The sequence below is a fragment of the Artibeus jamaicensis genome, unplaced genomic scaffold (genome assembly GCF_021234435.1).
Source record: "Artibeus jamaicensis isolate MK-2021 breed Jamaican fruit bat unplaced genomic scaffold, CSHL_Jam_final contig_867, whole genome shotgun sequence".
NCBI classification, from domain to species: domain Eukaryota; kingdom Metazoa; phylum Chordata; class Mammalia; order Chiroptera; family Phyllostomidae; genus Artibeus; species Artibeus jamaicensis.
Genome location: NW_026521995.1, coordinates 10195574 through 10220027, shown reverse-complemented (window position 1 = coordinate 10220027; position 24454 = coordinate 10195574). Strand labels below are relative to the sequence as shown.

The window sequence follows — 24454 nt, the reverse complement described above, 5'->3', positions numbered from 1 at the left end:
ATTGCTTATTTCCAGTGTTTCTTGCCTTTAACATTAGTTCTTTTGTCTCCCCAACTTCTTTTAAAATGTCTAGTTTTGTGGTTGTTTTTGACCTTTTCTGGAGCATTTTACTGTTTTCATCTTCCTTATACAGTACTTTGTTCTGATTGACTAAGAAAAGTAATAATTTTAATTCTGGTCACTTTTATTTTGCTAGTGTCATTATTTCTCAGTGCTTTTAAAAAGGGTATTTTAATAAATCTACTTTTAAGGCTGAAGAGAGAAAGATTGCATATTTTAAAGAAGGTCTCCAAAGCCATTAATTCTCTAGAAGTGAAATGACAATTATTTTATATGACTTGTGCTTTTTGTACTTCGTTGGTATTGTTTTGGCCAGCTAGGTGGACGATCAGCTGAACACTCTGTTGAAGGAGTTCCAGCTGACGGAGGAGAATGCGAAGCTGCGCTACCTCACCTGTTCGCTCATCGAAGACATAGCAGCTGCGTATTTTCCGCACTGTGAAGTCAGACCCTTTGGCTCTTCTGTGAATGGTTTTGGGAAATTAGGATGTGATTTGGACATGCTTTTGGACCTAGATGAAATTGGAAAATCCAGTGCTCACAAGGTATATTTCTTTAGATCACTAAAATTAAGGTATTAGAAAAGTAAAGAACATCTTTGAATAAAATTATAACTGTTGATTTCTAAACTTAGTAAACACTGTGGTTAAAGAATATGGTCTATTTGATATTGTAAAGGCTTTCTTTTTATTTGTCTAATATGTGACCATTTTTTAGTACTGTTCTATTTATACATAATAAAATGGTTATTTTCAAAAGTTCAGAAGTTTTTAGGTTAGGCCAACATTTTTACTTACGGTGTTATTCAAAATATCTGCATCTTAACTAATTTCTTATCCGTGTTATCTGGTTATTGGAATATTTTTTAATCTCATGATCTTTGTCCTTAACTTAGAATTCTTTTGATTTTTGTTTTCAATGGCTTCATTAGGTACATACAGGTATATAGGGATATGATTATTATATTTTCTTGAATTTCTATTATATTCATTTATCATTAAATTATGTTTTTTATCTAAATGCTTTCTCCTTAAATTCCTTTTTGTTTGTTTAGGTGGCCACTTGCTATTTGTCTAATATTGTCTTCTTTTTTATTCTTCTTTTCAGCCTTTATGAATGTAAAGGGTATATCTCTTTTTACATTTAGGGTATATCTCTTAGAAATAGCACATCACCAAATTTTGTGCTTTTACTGTGAGTCTTTGAGTTCAATGCATTTATTATTACTGATAATTTTTGGATTCATTTCTCTCTAATTTTTATTTTCTATTTTCTAAGCTTTTTTGTTGCTTTTCATTCTCTTTCCTCCTACTCTTGGATTAATGCTTCCTTTATTCTTGCCTTCCCTTTCTCCTTAAAGTTTAGAATTTATGTACTCTGTTCATGTTCTTACTAACCTTCATGTCTAACAGAGTAAAGTTAACCAGTTTGTAATTCTCTGTGTGCTTGTTTTATTCTGTAGCCTGGGCTGAGGGCAGTTAGGAGGAGTGTGCTAGACTCTTGTGTGTTTTACAGTGCTGTGTAGACCATCCTTTGTAGCACAGCCATTGAACAGATGATTTGCTAGGGAGTGAATAGAAGTTATTTCCTAACTAAAATTGTAAATTTTCATAAAGTTTTTAATGTGTGAAAGATGTATAAATGTGAAATGTGCCATCTAACTTATGACAAAGATTATTTTAGCACAAAGCCAAAAGTTAAAATCTGCCTTTGCTCTTCAGTTTTTCTTTCTCTTAAAGGTTTCTATATTCTAGTGAATTTAAGTAACAGGTGAAAATTGGTGGCTAAGTCCTATTTTCTGTTATCTAAATTATTGCTGTGGTCAGGGTACTTAACTTCTGTTTTATCTTTGTTAGATAGTAGTATACTTGTGAGATTAGGAAGAACTTGTAATAATACTTTTATAACTTATCTGAAATTAAGTAGTGTTACAAGAAATAACAAGAAATATTTATTGATTTAGCTGTATATGAAGAATTTTTCTAATTTTTATTTATCTGATGGAGAAGAGTAACTTTTAAAGGATCTTAGCTTTTGCTCTTAATGATGTGTTTTTTTCATCTGTATCTTCCATAATTGCAGTGTTTGACTTCTGTGCAGAAATCTAGTTACCTCATGTGATTCTCCACGTCTTCTTATGTCAGACAGATTAGACTTGGTTATGCTTTCATAACAAACAGCTCCCAAATTTCAGTGGCTCCCACATCCCTGGCTATCTCTTGCTGAGGCCATTGGGCCAAAGTGGGTCAGCAGGCACTCTAGACAGGTGTCTCTGCAGCACCCAGGCTGACCACGGTTTCATCTCCTGTGCTTCTGCCATCACTGGTGCAGTGGGAAGGCCAAGTGGAGGACGGAGCTCTGGCTCTTGAAGCTTTTGCCTGGAAGTGATGCATGAAGCTGTTGCTTACATTTTATTGGCAAAGCAAGTCATGTGACTGTACTTAACATCAGAGAGGCAGGAATGGGAATCTTGTCAGAAAGGGGATGCAGAAATTTTGGTGAATGGCTTTAGTAACACTCACATTCCTGCCTATAGTTCAGTTTCTCCAGTTTCCTGGCTCTAATTCCATTACTTAGGCCTATTTTATGGTGGTGTTTTCACTTCTCTTACCTCAGTGATTTTATTCTTTTCTCATTTATATTATTTAAATTTTTTTAAATTACATTATCTTTTCTGTTTCTAACCCTTCCTTTGCATCTGAGGATGCAATCCAACAATATCCCTCTATCAACTAATCTGATACTACTTTCCCTATTGCCTTTCATTTGCCATCCTGAGATGATTTAACTCCAGATAAGTTTTTTTCTTCTATACCTGCTTAACCTTTTTAAAATTAAATTTATTGGGGTGACATTGATTAATAAAATTAGGTAAGTTTCAAGTCCACTTTACAAGTCTACAATACATCATCTGTGTATTGCATTGTGTATTTACCACCCCGAATCAAATCTTCTGTCTGTCACCTTGTATTTGACCCCCTGTCACCTTGTATTTGACCCCCTTTACCATTTACTACCTCCCTTACACCCCCTTTCCTTCTGGTAACCACTATACTGTTGTATGTGTCTGTGTTTTTGTTTTTTATCTTGTTTGTTCATTTGTTGCTTTCAATTTTATGTCCCACATGTGAGTGAGATCATATGGTTCTTGACTTCCATCTGACTTATTTTGCTTAGTGTGATCTTGAGATCCATTCATTTTGTCGCAGATGACAGTATTTCATGTTTTCTTATGGCTGAGTGTTATTCCATTGTATGGACCACATCTTCTTTATCCAATCATCTATTGAAGGACACTCTGGTTGTTTCCATCTACTGGTCACTGAATAAAGCTGCAGTGAACATAGGGACACATTCATCTTTGTGAATAAATGTTTTCGGATAGATTACCCAGGAGAGGCGTTGCAGAGTCATGTGGTAACTCATATTCTTAATTTTTTGAGGAACCTTCACACTGTTTTCCGTAGCGGCTGTACTAGTTACATTCCCACCAGTAGTGACTGAGGGTTCCTTTTTCTCCACAGCCTCTCCAAGTTGTTACTACTTGTTTTATTGATGGTAGCCATTCTAACAGGTGTAAAGTGGTATTTCATTGTAGTTTTTTTTTTAATCCTCACCCAAGACATTTTTTATTTCTTTTAGACAGGAAGGGAGACAGGGAGAAAGGGAGAGAGAGAAACATTGATTGATTGCCTCCCATATGTGCCTGACTGGGAACCAAACCCAAAACCTAGGTATGTGCCCTGACCCGTAATCAAACCTGCAACCTTTTGGTTGTGGGACAGTGCTCTAACCAGCTGAGCCATACCAGCTAGGGCATGAACGTCTCCTTGATAGAAGACATTCTTAATCTTGATAGACAATGTTTTGCCTTCTTTGCTTTTTCATTAAGGAGATCCACACTTTACTTACCGGTTTCTCTTGTTTGAATTTCTCCTTCCATATAAATTTGTGTGTTTGTATTTTAAAATACATTGGACTAGGGGAGCAAAAGTTATAAAGATGTTATAGCAAAAGAAATGAACTACATTTTGGAAATTTTAATGTTTTTTAAAGGAAATCCATTTTTTAATCTCATATAAAAGTTTGCCAGTAAGTAGAAATCTGGCAAGTAGAGAAAACATAACATGTTGATTTTTGAGGATTGTTTGTTTACATGTCACATTTATATATTTTTAAATCTTTTTTAATGATTATAAAGTAATAATTACAAGAATGTATAGTGTTATTATCTGTTATGGTCCTACCACTTTGAGAAATAACTACTCTGAGTAGTTTATTTTGTTCCGGATACTTTTCATTTAGAAACGCTGTTTTTTTTTAAACCACAAAGTTATTTTTTATAGATTATAACTTAATTTTTTCCCCTAGTTAATAGTGTTTTGGCAGTCAGTCTACCCCATCCTTTTCAATGGCTGCAGAATATTCCCTGGAATTTATGTACCATTGTTTATTTAACTAAAGCTTTGTTTTTTAGACAACTAAGGTGGTATCTTTTTTCCCCACCTTTATTACCTACTACATTACGTAATATTCTTTTGTTGTACATAATAGAACCCGATCCAAACTAACTTAACCAAAGGGAATTGGTAGTAGAAGCGGCATCGTAGAACCCATGGTCAGGAACGTGGATGAGTCTTAGGAAAGGACTAGAACTAGGAAGTATAAACTATCAAGAATCCATGAAGTGTTCTTTATTTCTCCCCACAAATTTGTTTTATCTTTTTCCCCTTTACTTCCTTCCCTCTACTGCCATTGATTTTCTTTACATTTTCTTCTTTGTGGTATACAGTGCACCTGCCCCAGAACTTCTGAGTTACATATTTCAGCCATGTGGTTGCCTCTGAACCTCAGTTCCAGTTCCTAGTAGAGATCTCAGTATGAATGATACAGCCTACAGTGCTTAGATTAGTTGCCCATGAGAGTAGGGGGTGAGTGGGTGGGTAGATTTCCATCATCAACATTGTTGGGGCCTGGATCCTTTTAGTAGGAACTTCTAGAAGGGAGAGTGGTTGAGGGTAGGGACCCCCACAGATAATGCAGCAGCGAGTGAACAGCTTGGTATATTGACTCATTTATGGGAGTATTCCGTTGGGATAAGGTCCTAGTATTGTAAGAGCTAGTCAAAGTATACACCTAAAATTCCAATAATATTGAAGTCATCCAAAAATTATATCCTAGTTTACATTTCCCCTCATAGTATATACATATTTCCCTACTCCCATTAGTGCTGGTTCTGTCAGCCTTTTTGCCTTTGCCAGACTGATGAATAAAGTCTCATTGCTGTTTTCATTTCTTTTGTTTGTTTCTAGTATTTTTTAAATTGTGAGAGTATGTAGATAAAATTCTGGGTTCAAGAATCATTAGGATACTAACATTAGACTTTATAGTCTAATTATGGTATTTAAGATATAGTTAGGTTTATTTGTGTTCTGAGTTTTTTTTTTTTTTTTTTTTACTTATTTTTTAGAGAAGGGGAAGGAAAGGAGAAAGGGAAACATCAGTGTGTAGTTGCATCTTGAGCACCCCCTATTGGGGACTTGTCCCACAACCCAGGCATATGCCCTGACTGGGAATGGAACCGGCAACTCTGGTTTGCAGGCCTGCTCTCAATCCACTAAGCTACACCAGCCTGGGCTGGGTTTTTTTTTTTTTTTTGTTATTATTAAATATTGTTCTATTACAGTTGTCCCAATTTTCCTCCCTTTGTTGTCCTCTGTCCAGCCCACCCCCCCAACTCTCACAGTCATTCCCCACCCTATTGTCCATGTCCATTGGTCATTCATACATGTTCCTTGACTGGTCCCTTCCCCTTCTTCCACCATTATCCCTCTCCCCCTTCTCTTCTGGTCACTGTCGTCAGTCTGTTCCTCATTTCCATACTCTGGTTCTATTTTGCTCATTAGTTTATTTTGTTCATTAGGTTCCTCTTAGAGGTGAGATCATATGGTATCTTTCACCAACTGGCTTCTTTCACTTAGCATAACATTCTTCAGTTCTATCCATGTTGTTGCAAAAGGTGGGAGCTCCTTCTTTCTTCTGCATAGAATTCCGTTGTGTAAATGTGCCACAGTTCTTTGATCCACTCATTTACTGATGGGCACTTAGGCTGTTTCCAGCACTTGGCTATGAACATAGGGGTGCATAAGTTCTTTTGATTTGGTGAATTTGCTGACTCCAGATTCTTAGTTTATATTCCCAGCAGTATCAGACATCTTAGAGTATAATCCTAGCAGTGGAATTGCTGGGTCAGAAGTTACATTTTTAGTTTTTTGAGGAAATTGCTATACTGTTTTCCACATTGGCTGCACCAGTCTGCATTCCCACCAACAGTGCACTAGGGTTCCCTTTTCCCCACATCCTTGCCAGCACTTGTTGTTTGTTGATTTGTTTATGATGGCCATTCTGAGCAGTGTAAGGTAATATCTCATTGTGGTTTTAATTTGCATCTCTCTGATGGCTAGTGATGTTTAAGCATCCTTTCATATGTTTCTGAGCCCTCCATATGTCCTACTTAGAGGAGTGTCCGTTCAGGTCCTTTGCCCATTTTTTAATTGTATTTTTTAATTATATTTTTTGTCTTTCTGGTGTTGAGTCATACAGTTCTTTATATATCTTGGAGATCAAACCCTTGTCCAAGGTATCATTGGCATATATGTTCTTGCATATGGTCAGTTCAAGTTTTGACGATTTTTTTTTTTAGTTAGCCATGCAGAAGCTTTCTAATTCGATATAGTTTATTTGTTTATTTTTTTCATTTATTTTCCTTGCCCTAGGAGATGCATTTTTAAAAATATTGCTACATGGGATATCTGAAATTTTAGTGCCTATGTTTTTTTTCCTCTAGGACTTTTATGGTTTCATGACATACACTTAAGTTTTTTACCCATTTTGAGTTTATTTTGGTGTATAGTGTCAGTTGCTGGTCTAGTTTCAGTTTTTTGCATATACCTGTGCAGTATTTCCCAATACCATTTATTGAAGAAGCTATTTTTACTCCATTGTATTCTCCTGCCCCCTTTGTCAAATGTTAATTGACCATAGAGACATGAGTTTATTTCTGGGCTTTCTGTTCTGTTCCATTCATCTATGTGTCTGTTCTTATGCCAGTTCCAGACTGTTTGATTCAAGTGTCCTTGTAGTATCGTTTGATATTAGGTATTGTGATCCCTCCTACTTTGTCCTTCTTTCTCAAAAAGAGGCTATTCAGGGTCTTAACTTAGTTCTAATTTCTTTAGTTTCAGAAAACAAGAACATGTTTTACTATGTTTCTTAGCCATTTTTATTCTGTTGATTTCTTTTTTTATAAGGAATTTTTTTCAAGAATTACTTTTTTTAAAGATTTTATTTATTTTAGAGAGATGGGGAAGGGAGGGAGAAAGAGAGGGAATGAAACTCAGTGTGTGGTTGCCTGTAGCACACCACTCCGTACTGGGGATATGGCCTGCAGCCCAGGCATGTGCCCTGACTGGGAATCAAACGAGTGATGCTTTGGTTCACAGGCCTGCGCACAATTCACTGAGCTACACCAGCCAGGTTATTCTGTTGATTTCTTATTCAAGTCTTTTTTGTCCATTTTTAGAATTAGGTAGGTTTTCTTCTCTTTCATGTGTACAAATCCTTCATAAATGAGGGAAAGTAGTCCTTATGTGACATTTGTCTTACTTTGTCTTTTATCTAGTACTGGGTATATGCTTTGCCTTCAGATGGTTTTAAAATTTTTTTTAAAAGATTTTCTTTATTTATCTTTAGAGGGGAAGGGAAGGAGAGAGAGAGAGAGAGAGAGAGAGAGAGAGATATCAATGTATGGTTGCCGCCCATGTGGTCCCCTGCTAGGAACTGGCCCGCGACCCAGGCATGTGCCCTGACTGGGAATCAAACTGCGATTCTTTGATTCACAGGCCCACGCTCAATCCACTGAGCTATGCCAGCCAGGTCTTGGTTTAAATTTTACATAATTGTATTTCTTCTTTTGTGTGTTCTAAAATTTTGTGTAATACTTAGTGAATCCTTTACTACTTTGAGATTGTAAAACTATTCAACCATTGTCTTCTAGTTCTTCACTGATAAAACATTTTACAGCGCCTTTGACTTATGTTGATACTTTGGTTTTTGGACCAGTGTAGGGATTTAGGTTGTTGTTTGTTTGTTGTTAGTTTATTTGTGGCCCCATGACTTATTTGTTGAGTAGTAATATTCCCCCAGTAATTTGCAGAGCTTATTTTATTAAATATTAAATTCCTCTCTATATAGTTAAGTGTATTGATGCTGTCTTGTCTCCTGTTGATCTTCTGATCTTGTGTGCATACTGTCATCTGCTTTTGCCTGTATTTCATTTTTTGTTTTTGTTTTGATTTATTTTTGCTAGAATGGATTTAGAGCATTCTTTTAGAAAAGATTGTGTAGGAAATTCCTTTTTATAAAAAGCTTCTATTTACAAGTATTTTTATTATTCAGAACTCAGGAAACTTTCTGATGGAATTTCAAGTGAAAAGTGCTGCTTCAGAAAGAATTGCAACTCAGAAGATCCTGTCTGTGATAGGAGAATGCCTTGACCACTTTGGCCCTGGTTGTGTGGGTGTACAAAAAATACTGAATGCTCGGTGTCCGCTAGTGAGGTTCTCACACCAGGCCTCTGGATTTCAGTGTGATTTGACTGCTAACAATAGGTATGATCGCTTAAGTTTATCATCTTAAATGTGAATAGCGTAAGGTGTTAGTATAGTTTTTCTCGTAATGAACTGTCTAATAGCTTTGGAGTCATAGATGTGCCTTAATAATAATCTTTTAAAGATTTGAACATGGGGTTCAAAAAGTAGGAAATATTTTCTGTTAGGCGCATTCGTTTTTTTGGTGTTCATAACTAAAATGTTAGGATATTGTGTTAAAATGTTACCATACCTAACTAACATCATTTTCTGGGAGAATTGCATTTTGTTGTTACTATTTATGCAGCCTGATGGCAACGTAAAGTACCTGTAGTATATAGTCTTCTCTGTATAGGCTTCTAATATACTTTGAAAATAAGGTATCAACTTGAGTTTGACTTCTGAATTACCTCCAAACATAGTCAACTTTGCTTCTTAAACAAATACGCTATTTACTTAAGTCAGAATGTAGTCTGAGTGGCTTTAGAATGTGTAGGTTTTCTTTAGCATATTTTCATTTTATTATTCTAGCAACCTGTTTGCTTAAAAAAAAAAGAGGATGAGAAGAACTAATTCCTTTATGCTCTAGTTATTTTTTCTTTTCTTTTGTTCTCAATAGGGAAAACATTATTAATTGAGTTTACTTTTTATTTATTTTTAAAAACTAGTATTTATTTATTTTCTTTTTACAGGGAAGGTAAGTGAGGGAAGTATTGATGTGAGAGAGAAGCATTCATTGGTTGCCTCTTGCACATGCCCCAACAGGGAACTGAACCTGCAGCTCAGGCATGTGTCCTGACTGGGAATCAAACCTGTGACCTTTTGGTTCATGGGCCAACACTCAACCAACTGAGCCATGCTGGCCAGGGGGAGAAGTTTATTTTTTAATTCTGGTATTCTCATTGCATGCATTTTATTTCACCATATTATGTTACATGAGTAATCATAACTAAAAATATTCAGAAAATCCTATCTAGAGTAGTTTTAATTAAACCCAAGGATTCACTAACAAGATAGTGCTGAGTACTTCTGAATTTCTCTTAAGTGGCTGATGTAGCAAAAATAAGTAGAAATATATACTGTACTTTCTAACATTTCTGGTATGTAAATGAGAACAAAATGACATTTATCTTTCTCTGTAATTATCATTGTCTTGTTGGGACAGGTTTTTAAACATTTGTTTTAATAGGCTTCAGGTTTTTAATCCTTGCATCATTTCTTTATATTGGATACTTCACACTATTTGATATTTATTTTTCAGCTTAAGTTAGCTTCATTTATATAGATAAAATATTTTTTATTCTAAAATAAAGATAACATCACAAGTTGCATAAAAACAGACAGCTTTTACAAAAATGATTTTTGGTAGAAAAATATTTGATTCCATGTGATATTTGTAGGAACTGCATACCATATTGTAAAACATTTAATCATTGTGAATTTCCAATTTGCCATTTATCATTCTATTCTCTTTACACACAGTAAGTAAATGCCATTGTGGTACTTTTATAGACTGTTTGAGATTGATACTGTTAAATAATTTTGTGCCTATGTCTGTTCTTTGAGAAACTAGAAATATATTTTGATCAGTAGGTACTTAAATATTTAAAAATATTTCTGATTAATAATTCTTTGCATTATAACATTATGGCTAGGAAACATGGAAAATAAGCTCTGGATTTTGATTTATTTATTTTTTTTTGATTTCTTAATAGATACTTTATCTTTGTCAGTTTTGGTTTTATAAGTGGTAGACTGAAGTAACTTTGGCTGAATTTTAAGACATTTATACTTTCTTGGTAAAATAAGTAGAATATTTACTTCTGTTTTTAGGCTTGCTTATCTACCAAAGGTCTAGATAAGCCTTGTGTAAAACTGAGGTGCAAAGCCATCACTTGCCTTTATTAGTACTTATTAAATAGCACTTACATAGTGTGTTTTACTTATGTAAGTCATGTTTAGGAACTTTGACTTAAAAATTAAGTTTTAGAACTACGGTGTAATTGTCAACATTTAGAAGAAAGTTTTAATAGTAATGAATATATTTGATATTCAACCATTTACATTAAATTTTATGTTGCCACCCTGGCTGATGTGGTTCAGTGGATTGAGTGCCGGCCCACGAACCAAACAGTTGCCAGTTCGATTCCCAGTCGGGCACATGTCTGGGTTGTGGGCCAGTTCCCAGTTGGGTGTGCATGAGTGGCAACCACACATTCATGTTTCTCTCCCTCTCTTTTTCCCTCCCTTGCCCTCTTTCTATAAATAAATAAAATCTTTAAAAAATTTTTATATTGCGAATACATTATACTTCTGGTTTCCTGGTCATGGTGTTCTGAAAACATTCAGATATTGAAAGATATTTAGGTGTTTCCAGTTGTGTGTTTTATTCTCCTTTGGAATCATAATTTGGTGGGTTGAAAATTCTTTTTATTTTTCTCTTTTGAAGGATTGCCTTGAAGAGTTCTGAACTCCTGTATATATACAGTGCCCTGGACTCACGAGTGAGAGCCTTGGTGTTCAGTATCCGGTGCTGGGCTCGAGCACATTCTTTAACGAGTAGTATTCCTGGTGCGTGGGTCACAAATTTCTCCCTGACGATGATGGTCATCTTCTTTCTCCAGCGGAGATCACCTCCTGTTCTTCCAACACTGGACTACTTAAAAACCCTAGCAGGTAGGACTAGAAGCAGCGTCTCTTCTTTCTGACAGTTTGAATGAATATTATTACCATGTGTTATCAAAGTCGTGTGTGTTTATTAGTCCTATAATATGTTGTCTGTATTTTTAAAGCCTCTTGTATCTTAAAGTGCTTTTTATTTTTTAGTGTCCACTAGGGGTCATAAGAGCAGATGATTTCTGAAGCTGAGGCGTATAGAATTTTATGAGAAATCTGTTTTGTTTAGTCTTTTTGTATCAGTTGACAAGGATATTTACAACTATCATGAGACAGTTGGAGCCTCTCCCTCAGTTTGACCAAGCCGGGGTCGGGATACAACAACATATTCCAGATACAGTTTTGAGTGAGTCATAGATTCATAGGTGGCTGTGTAAATTTGAACCTATTTCCAGATTTCTGTCAGTTGCTAAAAATTGTTTCATGATGTTTTAAGATCCTAATTTTTTAAAAAATTATAAGCAATCTTAGATAAAATTTAAAATCAGTATGCTACTTAACTTACAATATTACAAAATTGAAATTTTGATACACTTGAAACTTGAGGAGATAGCAAAGTATTAAAATCCTAAATTCTAAAAGGAAGATAATTTAGGGATACACTTACAATGTATTACACTCTGTAGTCTGCCCAGCCTGTGTATTGCTGCCAGATAATTCTTTTAAAGGACATGTCTGAAACTTCCCCGTTTAAAGTGACTTCGAAAGGGGCTTTATTCCCTACAGAGCAAACCTCAGGCAGTTTCCTCAGCTTGTTGTGTAAGACTGTCATCTGTCTAGCCCAGCCCAGTTTCCCAGCCTCCTTCCTGCCTCCTCCTCCGTGCTTTCCGTATTCCTGCCAGTACTGTGAGTACACTCGTGAGGTTTGTCTTAGCTCTTGTCCACACCGTTTTTCTACGTTGTTCTGTTGATACTCTCTTCTGTGCCACTTTCCCTTATTCCAGTTATAAATAATCTTTTCTTTCCTGTGAGCACTTTAAGTACAGGCTGAAATTGAGCTCCAAAACAGCTCAGGGTGACAGGTTAATGGGAAGTAGGAAATTTGCAGGTAGAGTGGTGGTCATGTTTCTCACTTTTGAGATTGAAATAGAGGGCAGCGCCCATGCTTGTCCTCATTTCATTGTTTGATGTTATTCATTCAACAAAGTATTGGTTACTTACTGTGCAGTGGGGATATGGCAAATATTCTCAGGAACTCAGTCTAGTACAGAGCTTTAAAATTCTGATAATTATTTTGGGAAAAGACTATTATTTGTGGACAAATTTAAGTTAACTTTCTGAGTTCTTATTTTAAATCTATTTTAAAATAAATTAAAATGTAGTCACATCTATGGCATCAAAACAGGTAAAAGGAATTTTGGAATTCAGTTTTCTATTTCAAAATAACAAATGGTTGTTTAAAGGTTTTCACCTTTTTAAACATAGTATGAGGTATTTTCAGGCTGTTTTTTGTAGGCATTTTAGGTATGAATTGCCAATAAATGCAAAGATAATTTGATATAATTATTGCTTTGGTCTTTGACATTCTAGCAATATCTTGAGTTGCTATAAAAGAATTTTTCCCACTTGATATTCAGATAAAAGCTGTCAATTTGTACATTTTTATAAAAGAAGACATGCATTTTGCTTGCTTGCTTTTTTTTCCAATACATATACCTTTCTAGAAGTTTGTTAACCACTGTTTAGAACCTAAAGTAAGTTCAAGTCCAAACTTTATAGTCTTGTATTTAGGGCCCTTTGTGAGCTTCCTTTTTCTCTTCTGCATTCATTCCTGTATGCAAATCAGGAGCTTCAGCACATTAAACTCCTCTGTGGATCCTCAGATGTTCTTCAATTTTTACTTCTCTGGCCCTACCTCTTTTTACATGAAGAACCTCTTCAAGATTCAGCCAGGGAAGAGAGAGAGAGAACCAGTCGAAGGTATCATTTTGTTAGGTCTTTCTTGCCTTCTTGCCAGGAGGTAGTGTTCTGTTGGCATCCAAGCACCCTGGGCACACCTGTATCATAACAACTTTGTTGTTACGATGTTGTAGTTGTAGTTCTTTGATCCGCAGGCCTTTGCCAAGCTTTTCTAGGGCAGGCTGTCTTTGACTTGCTTCAGATCTTCATTCTTGGCATAACATTGGGTCTGTAGTAGAAGTTCAGTAAATAGATTTCAAATGGGTGGGTGAACATTTTAACTTGAAGGCTGTTTATAATGAGCATGATAGCACCTTTCATATTTTGATTAGCTTGGAATTTCTGTTCTTTGTGTTTTCTTAAATTTCCACTACTTTCCCCCATGTCTCTTATTTTCTTGTGTGTTTTATTCTTTTTTTTGGCTTTGCTGCCTTTGTTATATTTACTTCTGTACCTGAGGGTTTTACTTCTGTACTTAGTGCCTCTCTGCTTATAAACAGTTGCTTAATTAGAGGGTTTGTTTGTTTGTTTGTTTGTTTAGGATCCTTGTTCTTCTTTTCCGAGAGGAATTGAAGGCTTGAGGAAGAAATGACTGGGTGGCATCTTTAACAAATTTGAGGCAGAGACCCCAGCATAGAGGAGTGCTCTGTGATCCAGTAACAACTTACTGAGTGCTAACTCTGTGCCAGGCACTTGGCTAAAAAATTTATGCATCATCTTCAATCCTCCAGCAAACCTTATGGGGCAGAGTTACTATTTTCATTTTGCAAGGGAGGAAATGAAGGCTTTGAGCGAGTATCTAAATTTCCTAAGGTAACATAGAACATGCTAGAATTCAAACCCAAGGACTTTTCAGAGCATAGATAGAATACACATAGAAGTACATGTATGTGTATCAACATTCATAAACTGAACACATCCATGTAACCACAACCAAATTGAATGAAGTGCCCCAGAAATAGCAGCCAGGCTCCCTTCCAGTCACTGCACCCCTTCCCCACCTCAGCTCTTTTCACAGGACGGATTAATTTTACTTGTTACAGCTCGTGTAAAGGACATCGTAGAGGATGTTATTTTGTGTGTGCTGTTTTCCCTCTCAGCATGCTTTTTAGGAGAGTCGTTCATATTGTTAGTGTATTTGTGGACCATTTGTTTGCATTGCTGTTGTGTGAATATACCAAAAAAACTTAAATCCTATTTTTGATGTGCATTTGAGCAATTTGAAGTTTGGAAATATACAGGTAGTACTAGTGTGGCAGTTCTGGCACATTTCTTTTGGTGAGTGCAGGTGATACAGTGGAATTTCTTTTTTCTTTTTCATTTTAAATGAAAAACTTTTATTTCTTTATTTTTCAATTACAGTTTACATCAATTTTACTTTGTACTACTTTCAGGTGTACAGCATAGTGGTTAGGTAATTATATACTTTAGAGTGTCCCCCTGCTACAGGAGTGGAATTTCTGCATCTTAGACTCTGGGTATATTCGGGTTCAGAGACATGGCCAGTTTTCCCAGGTGTCACTCCCACAGGTATCATATACAAGTTCTAACTGCTCCATGTCTTTGCAGTACCTAGTGCTGCCTTTTCCTTATGTAGCTCTTAATGCATGTGTAGTGGCTTTATGGTGTGGTTTGAGTTCCTTTTCCCCAATAACTAATGAAATTGAGCATCTTTTTATGTATTAGCTCTTTGAGTGTCTCTTGTGAGGTTTCTCTAAGTCATTGCCTTTTCTTACTAGATTATCTATTTTTTTAAATATTTTATTTATTTATCTTTAGAGGGGAAGGGAAGGAGAGAGGGAGAGAAACATCAATGTATGGTTGCCTTTCATGCGTCCCCTGCTGGGAATTGGCCTGCAGTGAACTGGTCTGCAACCCAGGCATGTGCCCTGACTGGGAATTGAACTGCGATTGCCTGGTTCGCAGGCCCGCGCTCAATCCACTTAGCTACACCAGCCAGGGCTATTTTTTATTTGTAGGGATTTTTGTATGTTTTGCATATGAGTCCTTTGTCACATGCTTTGTATGTGTGTATCTCAGGTATGTGTACACTGCTTCCCTTTTCACTCTCTTAATGTTGTCTGATGAAAAAAAGCCCAGGTTTTTAAAGTTCAGTTCTATCAAAGTCATACATGTACATAGATGAAGAGTAAAAATGTTCTACAAACTTTGTAACAATAACTCGCCCTCTGAGCCTGTTCTATCTAGGCAAGCAACCACTTTAACTCAAACAGCTGATCTAGTTGATATTTTAAACCATCCTTATTTCTAAAATAAAATGCTTGAATTGTGGTTTCTTGACTTCTAGGTTTAGCACCATCTATGACTTCCCTTATGGAAGAGGAGGAATTAACTGTCTTTTTCCTGTACCCACATCGCACACCTGCCATATTTTGGAAGTAGCTATAGCACAATTGTGGTGTGCACTCTTTACATGATTATGACTTTGTAAACATTCATATCTGACCCATGGACACTAAGACTGATTTCCTTTTCTACCTAACTTTTTATCTTTTGGGGGTTAATACAGATTTTAGTACTACTTATTTTCTTTTTTATTTGTTTGTTTGCTTAGTTTTTATGTACTTAACATTAATTAAGTCTCAAACTTGCTGCCAGTTGTCTAGATCATTTCTCTCAAGAGTCAGAAGCAGGAAAAATTTTATTAATTAATTCTTTCTTGCCTAGCCTCTGTTTTTTCTAAACAGCTTTTTATTTTGTTTTGTTTAGTCATATGTTAGAGACCTTCTTCAGATGCCTGGTGATCTTCAAATTTCTACTTCTGTTTGAGTTAGAAACAGAAAGTTAATTTCAGTCTCAGAGCTTAGGTGGGGTTTGTTGTCTGATGAATGTTTGTTGTAGGGTAATAGGGCTGCACTGTTTTATTTGGAGGAACTTTGGATGTCAGAATCGCTGGGTCATTCCTTTTGGGCTCTTCATAGTCCCCAGAAATGACTCTTCTAATCCCCCCCCCCCCCCAAGAACAGGCTAGGCTACTAGCATACTGAAGTTTTCTGTTAGAGAAGAAGAGTTGGGAGTGGGGGAGGGTGGAGTCTCAGTACTTGTTTAATCCACAAGCTTCCAGTTGTGCAGGAAGTAGCACTGCTGTCCCTGGGCTGGCAGGGGCACTGCCTTGTATGTCTGGCTTCTTCTTGGCCTTCTTTGCTGCTGGTTAGAGTTTAGTGTTCTTGTATCTCCTGAGTCATTGCTACTTGGTCATCTGTCCTTACGTTTGAAATTTTTATTGCTCTTATTTCTTCTGTTCTTGATCTTTAAAATTTTATGTCATTTTACTGTTATTTTAGTGGTGTTTTGGGGGGGTGAATATAGATGCTTGCATTTCTTTCACTATCTTTAGTCTGTGCTCATAACCAGGACATAGAGAGGCTGCCTCCCTGAGAGGCTGAGTGTTATTGGAGCATGTGGCGTGGTGAGAGGAGCAGGTAGGACTTGACTTTGTCTGTTGATTTACCTTGTCTTTTTCTAATTCCTCTCTGACAATTGTAGATAAGCATGCAGGATCAAGCATCAGGTATCATTCAAATTATTGGATGTAGGTCTTTGGATTTCATGACTTGGAATACTTCTTTCCAGCCCCTTCTTGCCTGTAAGGTCTCCTTTGAGAAATCAGCTGACAGTCTGATGGGAACTGCTTTGTAGGTGACTGTCCCCTTATCTATTGCTGCTTCTAGGATTCTGTCCTTCATTTTAATCTTGGCTAATGTAATTATGATGTGCCTTGGTGTGTTCCTCCTTGGGTCCAACTTCTTCGGAACTCTCTGAGCTTCCTGGATTTCCTGGAGGTCTATTTCCTTTGCCAGATTGGGGAAGTTCTCCTTTATTATTTGTTCAAATAAGTTTTCCACTCGTGGGTGTTCCTCTTCCCCTTCTGGTACCCCTATAATTCGGATGTTGGAATGTTTAAAGATGTCCTGAAGGTTCCTAGCCTCTCCTCATTTTTTTGAATTCTTGTTTCTTTATCCTTTTCTGTTTAGTCATTTTTTTTCCTCTTTCTGATCCACTCCTTTGATTTGAGTCCCAGTTTCCTTTCCATTACTATTGGTTTCCTGTGCATTTCCATTCAGTTCAATTAGTTTAGCCTTCATATGTTCCTCTCATTTGTGACTATAATCAACCAGTTCTGTGAGCATCCTGTTAAAGGGACTTATCTAAGAAAAAGAAGATAAAAAAGATGAACAGTGAAAGGACAGCAAACTCACAGTTACTAAGAACCACACCTAAAACAAAAACAAACTAAGAGGACAGCTAGATCAGGAGCAGAACCGTAGAAATGAAGATCATATGGAGGGTTAGCAACAGGGGAGTGGGAGAAGGAGAAGGGGGGAGGAGGTACAGAAAATAAGTAGCATAGATGGTAGGTAGAAAATAGATAGGGGGAGGGCAAGAATAGTAAGTAAATATAGAATCTAAAGAACTTGAGACATGTGGTCATAAACTAAAGAGGGGGAAGGGTGGGGGAGGGGTGTGCAGGGTGGAGGGGAATGAAGGGGGGAAATAGAATTATAATGACATAATCAATAAAATATATTTAAAAAAACAAATTATTGGTATGTACCTGCTGTATATTAGGCACTTGTTCTGGATTAGACTGGATGGAGAGGCAGTAACAAATAGGACAGCGGCCATGTGGTCCTAGACTGGTATAGGGGAGAAGAGTGCATCCACACAACCAACATGCAGTCAGATAAGCACTAAAGGGACAAAAGGGGAGGCCACCAACTTCGGAGTTAGGAAATGCTTTCAGGTGAGGTGGCCATTGACTTGATTTTTGAAGGTTGAGAATTTGTGTATTTGTAACAGTGGAAGGAAGATTAGAATGCTGAGGGAATTTATGGTGGTTGTACATTTATCAGTAATTAAGGAAATGATGATCTCTATAGATATAAATATTGGGTTGGTCAAAAGTTTTTTTTTTCTATAAGATGGCTCTAGTAGTGCTTAGTTGTCTTTAACTTCATTGGAAACAAGTTGTCTTTAACTTCATTTGACACAGCTGTATTGTGACAGCTGTCACGTAAGTGTGCATTAAAAAAACAACAAAATTAGTGAATTTTTATGTAGGCATTTGAATACTGAAGGTGGGAGAAAATCAAGCAATATTTTCAGCACATTATCCTTCATTATTTCAAGAAAGTTAAAAACAACTGAAAATGCAAAAAAAAAAGATTTGTGCAGTGTGTAGAGAAGGTGCTGTGACTGATCAAACCTGTCAAAAGTTGTTTGTGGGATTTCATGCTGGAGATTTCTTGCTGGACAATGGTCTTCAGTCAGAGAGACCAGTTGAGGTTGATAGCGATCACATTGAGACTTTAATTCAGGACAATTAATGTTATTCCACGTGGGCGACAGCCAACATACTTAAAGGACCAAAGATAAAGTTATTGGTGAAAATGAAAAGTATGTCTTTTATATTATGGAAAAAACTAAACAGACTTTTTGGCGCACCCACTACTATTAGGAAAGGGGAATGTTTACATCCAGTGTAGTGTTAAATTTATTGTACTGAATTCCAGTCTCTTTTAAAGTACTGCACTATAAAATTACTTGGTTTTTATAAAACTCTTAGAGCTTTCAGTTTGTGTCATGGGTGGATTGTTGAAAATAATGTAAAGAAAGGTGATAAGAGTGGAAATGGAGATCAAAATGAAATATTATTGATCAAAAATGGTGTCAAGATTTGAGTTGGTGAAAGATGGGAACTGTCTGCATTTTCATTTATAACTAGAAAACTGATCACTTCAAAAGATACGGTAAGAATGGTCAGTTGTGGATAGGCAGTTCTGGTAGGCTAAAGTAAATGTAATGTTCATGTTACTGTGGTAGGTGTGATTAGTCTAAATCTTTTAAATGGAGTTTTAAATCCTGGTAACTGTAAATAAATATGACACAGTAATAGGAAATATTAATCTATAACTGGTTTATTACAGTTTTCTGAATAGGGACTGCCTTTGAAATATAATATGAAATATTTTTATTTCTGTTTATGTAAGATGCAGAAGATAAATGTATAATAGAAGGCCACAACTGTACATTTACTTGTGACTTGAATAGAATTAAACCTTCAGAAAATACAGAAACACTAGGTAGGTATTTTTCTTCTTTTCTTTTTTGTTCTTTTTTTGATTGGAACAGACTTTTCCCTTATCATTCATGTTCTTTTTTTTTTTTTGCAGAATTATTACTAAAGGAATTTTTTGAATATTTTGGAAATTTTGCTTTCAATAAAAATTCCATAAATGTTCGACAGGTAAATAATATTTTAATATTTGGTTTTTAGGTATCTGATCTACTGTACTAATGCTTAGGGTTTTTTTTTAATTTTTAAGGTTTTATTTTTATTTTTTAGAGAGGAGAAGAGAGAGAAAGAAACATCATTGTGTGCTTGCCTCTCACGTGCCCCACAATGGGGGTTTGGCCCGCAACCCAGGCATGTGCCCTGACTGGGAATCGAACTGCGATCGTCTAGTTCGCAGGCCCGCGCTCAGTCCACTGAGCCACACCAACCAGGGCTAATGTTTAGTTTTTTTATTTTAAGAAATGAAGGTGGGGTTTATTTTTATTATTAAAGAAAAAAAACTTTTCGGAATCTTAATGAAGGAATATTTCAGTCAGAACAGACAACAGGATACAAAATTATGAGTGTGTGACCCCAGCCCTACCCCCCTCTCTAAAAACAGATAGGAAGAAGATTGTAGAAGCAAACAGCAATTCTGTAAAACAAAGTCTTTAAATCCTACAAATATGATGAAAATCTAAACTTCTTTTGCATTAAAAATTTTTTTTTTGTTATCTCAAAAGACCTGCTTTAGTGATATCCTGTCCCTCAGGAAAGAACCCAACACTCCTGTCGGGAACGTACACGCTCCAGTTGACCAGCCCGCCCCTGTTCCTAAAACCCTGTGTATACACGTGTCTTCACACCCAGGCCAGGGGGCGCATGCGACCGCTATGCCTCTTCCTGTTAACCGACCAGTGTCCACCCCTTCCTGGCCAGCAGCAGGCAGGGCGCAGAGAAACCCTTAAATGGTAGTGAGGGTTTAACAGTCCTGAACAGCCAAATTTCAAGCACCTCCACCCAGTTTTCAAAGCACTTTTTTTTTTTTACTATTATTTGAAAATTATAAGATTTAAAAAAATTTTTTTAAAGATTTAATTTATTTATCTTTAGAGGGGAAGGGAAGGAGAGAGGGAGAGAAACATCAATGTATGGTTGCCTTTCATGCGTCCCCTGCAGGGAACCGGCCTGCAACCCCAGCATGTGCCCTGACTGGCAATCGAACCGCGATTGTCTGGTTCGCAGGCCCGTGCTCAATCCACTGAGCTACACCAGCCAGGGCTCAAAGCACTTTAAAAAATGTTACTACATTTCAGTTTTACAGTAATAGATACTAATAAGGAGATTGATGCCTAGAGAAGATACATATATAAGTTGACCAAGATCAGTCACCTAGGTTTTTTTGGAAGAGCAAAAGCCAGCTCTTTTCAACATTTACTACTGTATCTTTCAAAACATGGAATATATTTTGAAAAGTTTTCTGGAAAGCATAATTTTATATGGAGTTCTTTTTAAATGGGATTTGTGTTCTAGACAACAAATTGGATATCTGGTCTCAAAGCTAGATTTTAGTGAGTTCCTTAATTCAGGCCCTTAGGTTTTAATTTATGTAGGCAAGTGAATTTCTGATTTTGGTTCTTTGGAATAGCCGGAGTGATAGACATTTTTCTGAAAAAGAAATCGCAGACCCCTAGGCAAAATTTGTTTGTAAGTGGAGGTGGGTACTTGAGATCCTTCTCTGATTGGGTTTATCCTGTTGGTCATTTTGAACATTCAGTTATAACCCTTACAAGATTGGCTATCTAAAATACATACTCAGATTTCTTGTTCCTTCAGCTCTCCTTTTTTCATTCTTTCTTAACTTTTATCCTGCTGATGGAGATTTCGTTTTAAAAAATGTGGGGAAGAGAGGGACTAAGACAGAGCTCTGGAATACAGTCTGATTCGTAATTAGATTCCGGTTTAGAACAAGGTCACTGAACACATGAAATTTCTTGTCCTTTTTGTATGCTACCCCTGAGGGCTCAGAGATGATAGGCAGGAGCTCTGCTGAGCAGTAGAATGAGAGAAGTCAGGGAATAAACACGTGCTTGCTCACGCTGCAGAATCCTGAGCATTCGTTTTGTAATTTTAAGTAAGAAATGGTGCCATTTTGAAAGGAAAAGATTATGTCAGTTAATGGAGTCATGGCTGCAGGTTTTTCTCTGTTTTCCCTATGAGCTGCCATGCCTGGCAGAGCCTTACTTAAGTTGGGTCTTTAAGAACGATGAAATAGGAAACTTTCAATGTTTTAAAATGAATAATGAGTAATCCTGTTTGTTTTCCGATTTTATACACAGGACATGTTACTATATTTAATTTAAGGATTCTAATATTGTGTGCTTCTATTCCCATTGTAGTAGATGTATCTTTAACAAATCTGAAAAACAAATGTATCTTTACCTTGCATTCTGCCATTTTTCTTTTTTGTTTTTTTTTCCTTCCCAGTTCTATCCTATTAGGTAAAAGATGTTACTTTAAAAATACTTTCATTGATTGGCTTAGTCCAGATACTCTCAACTGAACATCATCATCGATAGCTCATAAACCAAATTAATATTTCTCTAAAGAATGCTCATAAAACTGATGGAAAAAAGTCAACAGTGCATACGTACACACAGATGCAAAACACGCATTCATACCTAGTCCTTTTTGGAAAGAAATTCTTTACTCTGTGAAGTTAATGCTGGTATTCTACATGTTTTTGACATTTTATTAAGGCAAACTTCTTAATTCTGAGCCCTTCATGTATATATGTTTTTTCTTCCTTGTAATAATCTATAGGGAAGGGAACAGAACAAACCTGAATCTTCTCCACTGCACATTCAGAATCCTTTTGAAACTTCTCTCAACATCAGCAAAAATGTAAGCCAAAGCCAGCTGCAAAAATTTGTAGATCTGGCCAGAGAAAGTGCCTGGATTTTACATCAGGAAGATAAAGATCACCCTTCCCCAGCAAGTCATCAGCCATGGGGGCTGGCAGCCCTGCTGCTGCCTTCTGTCACAAACAGCGTGTCTCATGCCAAGAAGAAAAGGAAGAAGCCTGCAAGCGAAAGGGTTAAAAACTTGTTGGAGTCCATAAAAAGTAGCGGTACAGAAAATTCCACAAACACCAGTGGGAAAAGAACAGTTAGTACTCAGGCATAATGGCTACTGCTTGGCTTTGAGAGCTGGTTGCATCCTAGAAAATGCCTGGTGGAGTTTTCACAAAGCTCAACTTTCACCTGATGTCTCCTCTTTTCGTGATCTTTGATCTTCTCTTTGGGTCCTTGATCTGGTCTCAAGTTCTGGGACATTTTCAGGCTGATGAGGCTACGACACAGGCACTTTATTAAAACATCAGCTACAAGGAACAGGTGAATGAAGATTGAAATGTACTTTAATAGATACACTGTACAAAGCAAACGGTAAAAAATTAGTTTTAGAATCATTGTCGACACCTTTGTCAGTCCCTAGGTATGTACAGGTACAGTCGATAAATGCAATAAAGCTTCACATTTTGGTAATACTCTTTAGTATGTATTTCTGTATTCTGTAAGCAAAGTGCTTTTATTCACATATAAACTAAAAGGGGTTGGTAATGATTTTGAAAAAATTGTTCATGTTTTTAAAAGATGAATGCAGACATGTAAGTCACTATGTTCTGGGTATTCTGTGCCATATTGGTACATTGTATTTTAAATAGTTTTTCTGTTTTAAAAATTAAAGCCCTATTACTATTAATCTGTAATATTGCTGGTATCTCCTCACTTCTCTTTTGAAAACTTCTTTATTTTCTGTAGGAAATAGATGTGTTGAAATATAATTCCATTACATTTCCTATGAAGTAACTTTCATTTTAAGAAGCAAAAGTGTGGTGTTTGAAAACTCGGACTTGAGCTAGGTGGGCTTCTTGGTAAATTACTTGGTGCCCGTGGGCTCCCAGTTGTTCATGTGTAAATGGGATAATGGTGCCCACTGCACAGCTTCTTGTGAAGACCAGGTGAGGTACGTATGTCTTGAGCGTGGCATGTAGTACTTGGTACTTCTCTTTAGCTATTCCTTTTTTGTGTTTGTGGTATGTGATTACTATTCTTGACTACTCAGAATTCAGATTTAGAGTGGGTAGTAGTTTTCAAAATAGTTTCCCATGTAAATTTTCAGTCACAAACTATAATGAGCTCTGCTTTGGATGTTTTGGGAAACTAATAGAATTGTTATGAGGCAAATAAGTTCTGTGTATAGCCAACTTCTGAAACCAACAAATAAGTATCACTATTCTTTTTATAAGTGGTGTCTTCAAAAGCCATTTTTCACTCATTCTTTAATTAGGTTTATTTTGTTGGGCTAGAAACCTGTATTAAGAATTAAAGAGAGGTTTTAAAAGCATAAGTATTTAACAGCTTCTAAATGAGGTGATTTTTTTTCTTTTTTTGGACATTTTTCTCTTAGATTGGTGTTAAGTCTAAAATGGTCATATAAGTGCATGAAATGTATGTATGTGTTAGCATTTTCTTTTTCATAATTTGTAGAATGAATTTTGGCCCTGTAGGTCTGTTTTACTTTTCAGAATCAAACTTAATTTTTATATACAGTGATCTTTTAATATAAAGTTTTAACCGAATATGGACTACAACCAAATTTAATGTTTCTTATAAGTTCATTGTATCACTCAAATTTTTATTTTAATTTTTTAAATTATATTTTATTGATTATGGTACTTAGAGTTGTCCCAATTTTTCCTCCTTTGCTCCCTTCCGCCCAGCCCCATACCAGCTGCCTAGTGCAGTTCCCACACCGTTGCCCATGTCCATGGGTCATGCAAACATGTTCTTCGGCTACTCTATTCCCTATGCTGTACTTGACATCCCCATGACTATTCTGTAACAACCAATTTGTACTTCTTGATCCCTTCACCTTTTTAGTCCATCCCCCTAACCACCTTCCCAACTGGCTACCATCAAAACGATCTCTGTATCTGTGATTCTGTTTCTGCTCTGCTTGTTTATTTTACTTTGTGTTTTAGATTCAATTGTTGAGAGCAATGTATTTGTTGCCATTTTATAGCTCATTTTTA

General features: G+C 36.4%; 1 protein-coding gene across 1 annotated transcript in view; it reads left to right on the top strand.

Annotated features, from left to right (window-relative positions):
• Positions 1–23912, top strand: part of MTPAP (mitochondrial poly(A) polymerase) — a 28970-nt gene extending 5058 nt beyond the window's left edge. The window contains exons 4-9 of the mRNA XM_037165497.2: positions 381–605; positions 8518–8729; positions 11158–11384; positions 19295–19387; positions 19478–19551; positions 22183–23912. Coding sequence (XP_037021392.2) covers positions 381–605; positions 8518–8729; positions 11158–11384; positions 19295–19387; positions 19478–19551; positions 22183–22545 — 1194 coding nt within the window. The 3' untranslated portion in view covers positions 22546–23912. The remainder of the gene's footprint in view (positions 1–380; positions 606–8517; positions 8730–11157; positions 11385–19294; positions 19388–19477; positions 19552–22182) is intronic.
• The last annotated feature ends 542 nt before the right edge of the window (positions 23913–24454 follow it).